Genomic DNA, 11064 nt, shown 5'->3' with positions numbered 1-11064 from the left:
GTCTCCGCCTCGGTGCCCCCTCCTCCTCCCCCTCCCCCCCTTCACAAGGGCCCCGCGAGGCGCCAAGGCCCCGCCCGGGAAAGCCCTGAAGCCCCGGCTGGCCGGGTGGGTGGTGGCTGGTGCAATGGCCTGGGCAAGTGCCCCACAGGCCCAACCGGTCATCACCGGGTGAAGCCAGTGTTGAGGGGGGGGAAGGGCCCAGACTGGACTCTCCAGGTGTGTCTGGAGATTATGTTATTGCACAATGTTTATTATCGATGGGCAAATCCAGTTAATAAATAAGATAAATAAAAATAAAATCTGCAACACCTCCAGAGGCAGCTGAGCAAACGGGGGGGGGGCCTCCAGCCTCAGAACAGGTCAGGCAGATCCGCCCCCCCCCCAAAGGGTGTTTTTGCCCTTCTCAGCTCGAGGTGCCCCCCCACTCACTCCTCCCAGGCAAATGCGCATCAACCTGGCCACGCCTGTCAAGCCCATCGCTTTGCGCTTTGCGTGAAGGGAGCCACGGGGCTGGTTGGGCTGCAAGGGAGCTTGGCTGAGGCCGTGCTGGGCCCAGTCTGGCCGGGGCAGAGGGGTCCAGGCGGCGCCGGGGGCTCCAAGCTCACTGGGATCACACTCAGCCCAGCAGGGGGAAAGAGGACCCCCACACACACCGCCTGCCCCTCTGACTGACACATTCGGAAATGGGAGCTGTCGAAGCCGAAGGGAGATGTGAACATGCGGTTGACAGGTGGCAGAGGAGAAGGGGAGGCAGCTGCCCAGGCGTGAAAAGGTGCCGGGTGCACCGGAGCAGAGAGCCCTGGGCATCCCAGGCACCGGCCCACCTCCTCCTTCCTCTGCCAGTCTAGGTAGGGCAGCCAGAGAGAGAGGCCTCCATGGGCTGCAGGTGGAGCAGAGGGAGGGGAAGTAGGTGCCGTGGCCTCCTCTCGGCCGTCCGACTCCAGATGCCTCTCTCGGGCTTCTGGATTCCCAGCTGGGTGTGGGGAGAATGCTGCCCCTCTAGCTGCCCTTAGCAATAGCATTTAGACTATTTATTTTTATTATTATTATTTTATTATTATTATTTTATTATTATTATTATTATTATTATTATTATTACTGTTACTATTACTATTATTTAGATTTGTATGCCACCCTTCTCTGATGCTTTTCCAGCCCCCTCTAAGCGGTTTACAGAGAGTCAGCATATTTGCCCCCAACAATGTGGGTCCTCATTTGACCCACCTCGAAAGGATGGAAGGCTGAGTGAACCTGGAGCCGGTGGTGAGATTTGAACTGCTGAACTACAGTTAGCTGAAGTAGCCTGCAGTGCTGCCCCCTAACCACTGCACCACCCCTGGCTCTTTGCATGGATGCCAGGAACAGCTCATCTAACCCAGCCAATAAGGCCCACCTGGCAGGGTTGTTGTGCAGGAGGAAAGCACCTGTGGAAGAGCCACTGCTCCAGGCCTCCGAGAGTCTTGGGCCTCCATCGCTGGAGGCTTTGAGGGAGAGGCTGGACAGCCCTTTGCCCCACACGGTGCAGGGTCAGGCTAGAAGACCTCCAAGGTCCCCCCCAGTGCTGTTACTCTGCAAAGGGAGGAAGCCAGCTCTACCGCTAGCGGTTCCTGCTGAGTCCCTGCTGGGCCAGGACGGGACCCTCTTCTAGGGGGCACAAGATGCCCAATTCTGACCCTGAATCAGTGTCCCTTGGCTACCACGTCAGAACTGCATCTGGGCCCGAGAGCGGGGGGAGGCGCAGCAGCCCTCCTGCCTGGAGGGGCTCAGACTGTGGGGCTGAAATGAAACTCCCAAGCTGGGCAGCTGCCCCACAGACCCTCACCCGGAGGCAGGAGAGGTCCCTCGCCTCTTTTTCCTTGCAAACTCCGGACAGAGGCTGTGCAGCTGGGGCTGTGGGCAGAAGACCCCCGCCCCCCACCCACCTTGTGCCTCCCTAGCTCCTGAAGCCAGGCCAGGCACAGTTGGGGAGGGGGGCTCCTCCTCTGTCTCCTCCCCCCACCGCCCGTCTTCCTTTGAAGTGAGCAAACCATCCTGGCGGGCGGCTGCAGCACTGACCGTCCTCCTGGGTGCGCCTGCCCTCCGCCAACTTCTTCAGCCCAGACCCTGCCGGGGTGTTGGGGAAAATGCCGGCTTCTCCCACGGCCTGCCTTGCCAGGGCGGCTGAGACCCCCCGGACCAGCTCTCTGCTTGACCAGAGGGAGCCCCGGGACACCTGGAGCAAAAAGGTGGACTTCCTTCTGTCCGTGGTCGGATTCGCCGTCGACCTGGGCAACGTCTGGCGCTTTCCCTACGTCTGCTACCAGAACGGAGGGGGTAAGCAGGCGGGGGGTGGGCGGGCATGGATTTGGGGCACCCAAGCAAGGGGTCCCTTATTGTTCTGGGCGAGGGTCCCTCCCCTTCTCTTCCTTCCCAGAGACCACCGTCTTTCTCTGCCGGTGCAATTTGGAAGGCTGGACCTTAGAATGGGGACAAGAGAAGGACGCAGATACAACAGGGGGCCCGTTGAAATCCTAGTGTCTCTGTAGCTTTCCTGGAGAAGTTTGCCATTGTAAGAAGGTTCTTCTGTTTTCCTCCCCAGAGTTTCTGGGGTCCAAAGTCTCTGTGCTGACCCAGATTAACATTTCAATCTCAGGAGAGCAAAGAGCTGCCATTAAAGGGGATTAAGGGGAACTGTCCATGGTAGTTTTTTCCCCAGCCTCGCTGAAATGCGTGTCACACCGACACACAAAGATGTGGGAAGGCAACGCGGTTTCTCTTTGGCCCCCTGGGAAAAATATTATAAAATCTGAAACATGGCACCGCTTGAATGCGGAGCAGCCAAAATGTGGTAACATTGCAAACCATTTTTACCGTCACTTGTTGTGGCATTATGGGCTTAGTTTATAACATCCAACTGTAGAGACCTACAAGCTATTTTCCCTCTAATTCTTTCTTACATTTCTGCCCTCTTTACCAGCAATTAGGGATGTTTGTGAAGTAAAATATATACAAATGATCACAGGAAAGCTACTTAAAAAGGGAATGTAAATAAATTAATGAATAAAAGTCAAAAGCCACTGATTGAATTTCTGCCTACAAATTGTTAAATGTTTCTTTTAGATTTTTTTTAATTCTGGAAAAGCATAAAAAAAGTGGCCAAATGCCTTTCTATAATGAGGGGGGGGTCTGAATTTCAGCTTGTTCTGGGGGCCTTTTCGGGCCCATTTTATTCCAGGCAGAGAATGAGGTGGGTTGCACAGCCAGCCTGGGGATCTGCGTATTTTCAAATGTTTTCCCAGGACGCGGGTGGCTACTCCCCGATCTCACGGCCACGCGACTGTCCTTTTCAGCTTGTCTTATTCATTTAGCTTTCACCTGTTTTGCCTTGGACACATCATATTGTGCTGTAACTATAGGTGCCACGATTTATGCATGTTTCTAGACCACATGAATGCGGAGAGAAATCAGGGGACCTTCTGGACCTCTTCACCTGTGGGCAAGCGGCTGCTTGGAGGGCTTTTAGGAAAGGGGAGGGGGAGAGTGGGAAGAACTAGTGGGGAGCAAACCATGTCCGTCCCCCCCCCCCCCCGTTGCCTCTCCTCTAAAACACTTGTTACGCACATCACCGGGAGAATCGAGGCAGCTTCACGAAGCCTCTTAATGAGATGATTAATTGAAGCGCTGAGCCCGCTGGTCTGCTCTTCCTCCTGGCCAGGGGGGGGGGAGAGCATCCGGGGGGGCCCAGCCCTTATCTGCCCCCCTTGCTCTCCCAGGAGCCTTCCTCATCCCCTACGTGCTGATGGCCGTCTTTGGGGGGGTGCCCCTTTTCTACATGGAGCTGGCGCTGGGGCAATTCCACCGGGTGGGAGCCATCCCCATCTGGAAGAACATCTGCCCCATCTTCAAAGGTGAGTAGCCAGACAGGCAGCAGGCCTTCTCCCACCTGCACATCTGTCTCAAGGCTCAGGATCCCTCAAGGGAGGGAGGGGGGCTTCAAGGGAAGAGGCCAAGCCCTTATGGGGAGGGGCAGTCTCAGTGCTTTTCCCGGGAGGGGAGAGGGGCTGGGGGAAGCCGAGGTCAAGGGGGTCTCTGGGTGTCAGCTCCCGCCAGCCCCCCCTGGGGAATGAGGGTCTGGGGGGGCCCTCTGCCCACCTGTCTCCCCCTCCTGCAGGCATCGGCTTCGCCATCTGTGTGATCAACCTCTACGTGGCCTTCTACTACAACACCATCATCGCTTGGGCCCTCTTCTACCTCTGCTCCTCCTTCGCCCGCCCCCTGCCCTGGGCCAGCTGCGGCAACCCCTGGAACACCCCCAGCTGCCTCAGCTACTCCGAGGTGGGCAGCAACCTCTCCTGGACCAACCTCTCCAGCTCCCCCGCCGAAGAGTTCTACATGTAAGGGGGGGGACGACAGAGGGGCTGCATGACGGGGGGGGTGGCAGCTGTCTTTGGGAGCAGAGCCAAGGCTGGACCGTGGGGGGGCACTGCTGGCCTGGGAGTCTCGGGCTGCATCCTCCCCTCCCCCCTTTGCCCGCCACAGGAGACACGTCCTGCAGCTGCAGAATTCCCAGGGCCTGTCGGACGTGGGCCAGATCCGCTGGCAGCTGGTGCTCTGCCTCTTCCTCATCTTCGCCACGGTCTACTTCAGCCTCTGGAAGGGGGTCAAGACCTCAGGGAAGGTAGGGGCTGCCTGAGGGCCTCCTGCAGGTTACCCCGGGGGCCGGGCCCCTTGCCCACCCCATCCCCTCGTGGGCCCAGGGCCCCAACCCTTCCAGGGCAGAATGCCACTCCTGGGCACTGGGGTGGGGAGTGGGGAGGGTCTTGGCCGCCCCCCACAGCCTGGCTCTCCCTCCAGGTGGTTTGGGTGACAGCCACCCTGCCCTACGTCGTGCTGCTCATCCTGCTGATCCGTGGGGCAACCCTCCCGGGGGCCTGGAGGGGCGTTGCCTTCTACCTGCAGCCCGACTGGCAGAAGCTGAGCAGCGTGGCCGTACGTTTCTGGCAATTGCCAGGCTCTTCCCCCTAGGCTGACAGGGGCTGCCCTAGAGAAGGCCCTGGCGGGATCTGGAGGCAGGCAGAGGGGGGCTGGCTCTTGGCCCCTACGTGAGGCGCACAAAAGGTTTCCACCCAGGACAGAAGCACCAGGGACCCCCATTTCAGGGCAACGGCTTCTCCCAGCAGGAGGCTTTGGGGAAAAAACACCCATGGTGAGGCTGACCCAGAGCAGTGGGCCCTACGTCTCCAATTCCAGCACAATCCTGACTTTTGTAGGGGATCAGAAGGAAGCCACGCCTTCATTCAACCCTGCGGAGATCCACTTGATCCCAGATTCCCTGCCCTCCAGGAGCTTTGACTGTTTTAGCTGCCTCGCCACAGAGAGGGGACAGGGGTTGCTGGAGCTGGTGGGGCTCTGCCCCCCCTTCCCTCTCCAGCAGGCCCCCTTCTGCCAACCCCCCTCCCTCCCCAGAGAGGAGATCAGAAGGCCAGTTGGGGAGGGGGCCGTTCTTTCCCTGGCTATTCTTTGGCTCCCTTAGAAATGCAAATCAGGAATTGAATCACCCATGTCATTTGGGAAGAGAATCATCGCGCGCGTGGGCAATGGACTCCTTCCTGCCCAGAATGACCTCTCCCAATGCAGGGATGAATTTTCATGAAGGGGGCAGACTGGCCAGAACCTTGCTGCCCTCCTTGGGCCGAGCACCCCTGTCCGAGGGCAGCCCCTGCCAGGCAGGAATCCGGCCTGCTTCCGCCCAGAGTGACCCCGGGGCTCCTCGGCGGTGTCACCACTGTCCCTTCCTCTGCTCAGGTGTGGGTGGACGCGGCTGCCCAGATCTTCTTCTCTCTGGGGCCGGGATTCGGGGTCCTCCTTGCCTTGGCCAGCTACAACCCCTTCCACAACAACTGCTACCGGTGAGGGTCCCCCTCCATTGCCCTGTTGGCTGGCTGCCCCTCTGGAGGGCTGATCCTGCCAGTTGGGGGGAGGCCGGCCTCGCCAGGCATTGCCCCCATTGCTGGGTTGGGGGCCGAGGGCCGTGCGGGGCTGCCGGAGAGGGCAGGGAGTGGATCCCAAGGGGGGCAACCCAGTGGATCCCGGCTATCAGCCAGCTGCCTTCTTTCTCTCTGAGGTTGCCACAATCCTTCCTCTGGCACATCTGCATTATCTATCTATCTATCTATCTATCTATCTATCTATCTATCTATCTATCTATCTATCTATCTATCTATCTATCTCTGCCTATCTCTCTCTCTCTCTCTATCTATCTATGGCTCTGGCTCACGGCTCTGTCGCTTTCTTTCCAGAGATGCCATCGTGACCAGCCTGGTCAACTGCTTGACCAGCTTCCTCTCGGGATTCATCATTTTCACCGTTCTGGGCTACATGGCCGAAATGCGGCAGATGGACGTTGCGGACGTGGCCAAGGACAAAGGTGTGTGTGGGCCCCTCGGGGGCTCAGCCCCTCCCTCCCGTGGGGAGGGGGGCAAAGGAGGCTACGACAGCTTCCTCAACAGGGGAGGAGGACCACGAGGGAATCTTGGCTGGTGTCCCTGGGCCCCTCAACTCCACCCGCCCCCACTGAGCCCCCTCTTTCCTGGATCCAGACGTCCTTGATCCTTAACTCTGGATTCCAGGAAGAGACACACACACACACACAGCTGGGAGTGGCAGAAAGCCACGCGTGTCCCTCCGTCAGGTTCCTGCTTGGTCCCCACCCACCCAAGAGCGATTTGGGGGGCGGTAGGTGGCAGGGGAGGCCACGGAGACCGTTGGAGGAGGGGGCTGGAGACCGGCATGCTTCGGCACAGCCTCCCTGGGGCCCATCGTGTGCAGAGCCGAGGGGCTCCCGGTGCCACCCCGAGGGTCTCTTCCAGGGCCCAGCCTTCTCTTCATCACTTACCCGGAAGCCCTGGCCACTATGACCGGATCCTCCTTCTTCGCCGTCCTCTTCTTCCTCATGATGGTCACGCTGGGACTGGACAGCACGGTAAGGCCACTTCCATCCTGCATTGGGAGGATGGGAGACCCTCTCGGCCGCTGCCCTGCAAGGGGATCAGGCCCCACCTGGTGTGCTGCTTCCTTCCTGTGGTCTTTTGTCTTAAAAAAGAAGAGAGGGCCCCCCTCCCCGAAATACACTGCTCAAAAAAAATAAAGGGAACACTTAAACAACACAATAGAACTCCAAGGAAATCAAACTTCTGTGAAATCAAACTGTCCACTTAGGAAGCAACACTGATTGACCCTCAATTTCATTTTGTCGTCAGCACATTCCACTTTTTACAGAACAAAGTGTTTAACGGGAATATTTCATTCATTCCGGTCTAGGGTGGGGTCTTGGAGGGTCCCTTTATTTTTCTGAGCAGTGTATTTCCAAGGCAGAAACAGGGGTGTGTGTGTGGGGGGGGGTCCCAATTTGTTTCCCAAGTGAACCTCGGGCTTTGCGAGGGGCAGGCTTCCTCTGGGGTGGAGGCAGCAGCAGCCGCTCCCTGGGGGGGCTCTGCCTCAGACCGGGCTCTCCTGGGGGCTGCTTGCAGTTTGGGGGCCTGGAAGCCGTGATCACCGCCCTGATGGACGAGTATCCCCACATGCTGGGGGAGCACCGCCGGCTGTTCGTGCTGGGACTCATCGCCCTGTGCTTCCTGGGCTCCCTGGCCACGCTGACCAATGTGAGTTCTGGGGACAGCGGGTGTTCCTTGACCCCTTGACCACAGGGCCAGGCAGAGGAAGGCCAGCTGGGATGTTGCAGGACCCGGAGAGGGCTGCAGGTGGAGGGGGGCTGATCACTCGCCTCCTGTACGGATTTGGGAGGAAGATAAGGATCTGGTTGAATATTTGCCTCGTGAGGTGGAGAGTTTATTTTGCTCCTGTAACGGGGGTGGGGGGGTGGGGGTGGGGCAGAGCAAGCTGGAAGCCCCCAAGGGATCAAATTGTGGAACCTGCCCCCACTAGAACCAGCCAAAAAGGGCAGCGTGGGGGCACCTGGAAGGCCAACAACCCAGCCCTGGGCCGTCCTCCACCCCAAGCCAGCTCTTCTGGGGGGGCTTACAGCCTACCAGTGCCTCCCCCTCCCCTCCCAGGTTTACAGTGGGCTCTTTCCTGGTGTTCCAATCCAGGGAGGCCCCTATGTTGTGAAACTCCTTGAAGAGTTTGGGGCCGGCTGCTCCATCTTAGCCGTGGTGTTCCTGGAAGCCATTGCCGTCTCCTGGTTCTACGGTGAGCAGGGGGGAAGAGGCTTTGGGGGCCCTGGGTGGGGTGGAGGGGAAGGCTTTCAGTGCCGCCTTCTGAGGCCAGCTTGGTAGGGTGACCGTCTCTCCCCCGCCCCCGCAAGAAACTTTCCCCACCCTCTCTGCAAACCTCCCTCCTGACTTCCAAATCAGGGTCCCCTTTTGCTGGGAGGGTTTCTGCCCCCGGAGGGTCCAGGGAGGGGGCCTGGCTCCTTAAAGGTCACCCAGGGGCAGCCTTGACCTTTGGGCTTTGAGTGAGGAACGGCTCGGACTTCTTCCCTAGGGATGCAGCAGTTCTGCAGGGACGTAAAGGCCATGCTGGGTTTTGGGCCAGGACCGTACTGGCAAGTGTGCTGGGGAGTGGTCAGCCCGGCCACCTTGGCGGTGCGTAATGGATCCTCCCCCTCCCCCATCACCGTTTCTTAGGTCACTGGGTGCTTCCCCCCCCCCAAAGCTTTTGAGTGAGATATTGCTGAGGAAGATGGGGGTGGGGGGAGCAGGAGGAAAGGGAGGGAGAGTTATGGGGCAACATCAATCAAGAACAAAAACTTGACCCTAACGGAATATTCTCTTTCAAAAAAATTAAGACTTTATTTAAACAATTAAAATAAACAAAATTAACAAACATGCTTAACATAGGTTGAAGCTCTTAGGCTTCCATTTCAATAGTTTACTCTTCTTTTTTCTATATACATTCTAAACCAATGAAGTATATTTAATATAATTTGTTCTTATTTAATACCCCAGTTGTCACTGAATGTTCCCTTAAGAAGGTTTCCTGAGCTTTTATTGCCCTGCCAGGATTTCGAGAGCTCCCATCTTCCCCCTCCCCAACAATCTTTTTGCAACATCCCCCCCCCCCCGTGTTCAGAGGAGACCCATATTTGTGGGTCACGGCCCCCTCGGGGAGCCAGCTGGGGCATTTCCAGGAGAAAGGGGCACGGAGGGCAACACCCCCCCCCTCGGTTACTCTCTGGTGCAGGGGCGATGGGGAGGGGGCCGTGGGGCTGCCTTCTGCCAGGCATGACTGCCCCCTTTTCCTTGGTTCCCCCCCCCCAGTTCATCCTGGTCAGCTCCCTCCTGGACCAGACCCCCCTGGCGCTCTTTGACTACGAGTTCCCCACCTGGAGCATCGGACTGGGGCACCTGATCGGGGCCTCCTCCTTCCTCTGCATCCCCACCTACATGGTCTACAAGCTGGCCTGGACCCCCGGGTCTCTGAAGCAGGTGGGGGACCGGGTCCTGAGCACTTCGTCCGGCACGGGGGGGGGGAGTTGCTTTCCCAGTGAATTCTCTAACACTTGCCCCCCCTCTCCTTGCCCCCCTCCAGCGCCTTGCCCTGTGTCTCCGGCCAGAGAGGACTGCCCAGGAGCTGAGCCTGGAGAGGGTGGACGTGCAAGCCCCCCTTTAAGTCTGGGAGAGCCCCCCAAAAGAACCCTGCCCAAGCCAACTGCCCGCCCCCCCTTTTCCTGGAACTGTGGGCCCCTCCCCCCTTCGCCTCTGCCCAGCGGGGCCTTTGATCCTCGGCCGACTCTTGCGGGGAGGGGGATCAATTCCCTGGCGGCCTTTCGGGGGGGGGAGGCTGCCTCTTTCCCATTAGGGCTCCGAGAGCAGCCAGCCAGGCGCCCCGACCCCGGCTTCCCACCCGGCGCCCCGGAAAGAACGGCGAGGAAACCGTGGCTTTGCTGGGTTGGGTCGTCCCGCTTTGCTTCTCCCCCCCCCCGAAGACCCCCAATAAAACCGCCACCTGCCGAATAATGCCTCAAGATCGGGACTCACGAAGGACCCCCCCCCCCCGTCTGTCCGAAGGCTGCGGCTGCAGGGCGTCGGCCGGTCGCTTGTCCGGGATGAAAGCCACGCCCCTTCCGTGTGGGGGGGCGCTCTGCACATGTTCAGAGGCCCCTGGGTGCGGGGTTGCGCGCGCCTCCGCTCTCCACTGCCGTGAGGATGCCGCAGAGCCGCCCGGGAGCCTCCCTGCTGCCGCTGCTGGTCTTCGCGCCGGGCGAGGCCGGGGAAGCGAGCGGGCAGCAGCGTCCCTTCGCCGTCCTCCAGCGGCAGAACCTGGGTAAGGAGCGGCGGGGCGGGCTCGGCTGCCCGTGGGGGGCGCGGGAGGGGGGTTCTCGCTGACCGGGCCGCCTTTTCTCACCGGCAGCTCTGCTGGGCAGCGTCTTCGGCCTCCTGCTGCTCGCCGCCCTCCTGCTGGCCCTCTGCGTCTACCGGCCGCTCCGCCGGAGGTAGCCGACTGCTGATGCCCGAAGCGCCCACCGCCTTGCTCCGCCCCGACTCTCCCTCGGCCTGACCTGCCGCGTTGCCCCCGGCGGGCTGGAGAAGCTTTTGCCGGCTGAAGCTCCGTCGGTGAACTCGGGATCGATTTCTGAGCTTCCACGGAAAGTCCGCCTCCCTTCCGCTGTCCAGTTGCCAAGACCGCCCCCCTAGTTCCCGGAATCTAAACGGGGGGGGGGGGGGTTCTCACCGGAGGGGCGTCCAGCCGGCAGAAGATGCCCAGGGAAAGCCCCCCCCCTCCCCCCAGGGCTGCCCTCTGATCGGCCCAGGCGGCTGCCGACACCTACGTGATTCTGTGCTTTTTGTTGCTATGCTCCAGTGGGATTGTCCTGACCTGCATCAGCTACTTTGGGGTCTCTAATAAACCCGCTGTCTTTGTGATTCTGCTTAGCCATCTCCATCAATTCTCATGGGGGGGGGGACATTTCCTGGGGCCACCTGGCCTTCTCAGCCAGCAGGACCCCCAAAGCCTTGTGGGGAGTGCGGAGCTTTTGCTGGGGGGGGGGACACAAAGTACGCCATCCTAGAATTGCAGCCTGACCCAATAATTCAAATTCTCTCTGCAGTTTCCCTTTGCCAACAC

General features: G+C 59.5%; 2 protein-coding genes across 2 annotated transcripts; both read left to right on the top strand.

Annotated features, from left to right (window-relative positions):
• The first annotated feature begins 40 nt into the window (after window positions 1–40).
• LOC139173488 (sodium-dependent serotonin transporter-like) lies at window positions 41–9667 on the top strand. Its single transcript, XM_070763381.1, has 13 exons — window positions 41–216; window positions 3753–3887; window positions 4151–4373; window positions 4519–4657; window positions 4834–4968; window positions 5785–5888; window positions 6279–6406; window positions 6849–6961; window positions 7509–7640; window positions 8088–8187; window positions 8482–8582; window positions 9258–9425; window positions 9529–9667. The coding sequence occupies exons 2-13, from the start codon at window positions 3779–3781 to the stop codon at window positions 9607–9609; spliced, it is 1533 nt and encodes a 510-aa protein (XP_070619482.1). The 5' UTR covers window positions 41–216; window positions 3753–3778; the 3' UTR covers window positions 9610–9667.
• A 397-nt stretch (window positions 9668–10064) lies between these two features.
• Window positions 10065–10862, top strand: C10H12orf76 (chromosome 10 C12orf76 homolog). Its single transcript, XM_070763382.1, has 2 exons — window positions 10065–10263; window positions 10351–10862. The coding sequence occupies exons 1-2, from the start codon at window positions 10146–10148 to the stop codon at window positions 10434–10436; spliced, it is 204 nt and encodes a 67-aa protein (XP_070619483.1). The 5' UTR covers window positions 10065–10145; the 3' UTR covers window positions 10437–10862.
• Window positions 10863–11064: the final 202 nt, after the last annotated feature.

This window comes from Erythrolamprus reginae, chromosome 10 (assembly GCF_031021105.1).
Source record: "Erythrolamprus reginae isolate rEryReg1 chromosome 10, rEryReg1.hap1, whole genome shotgun sequence".
NCBI lineage: Eukaryota > Metazoa > Chordata > Lepidosauria > Squamata > Dipsadidae > Erythrolamprus > Erythrolamprus reginae.
Note: the sequence above shows the minus strand (reverse complement) of the source record. Positions and strands in the feature narration are given on the sequence as shown.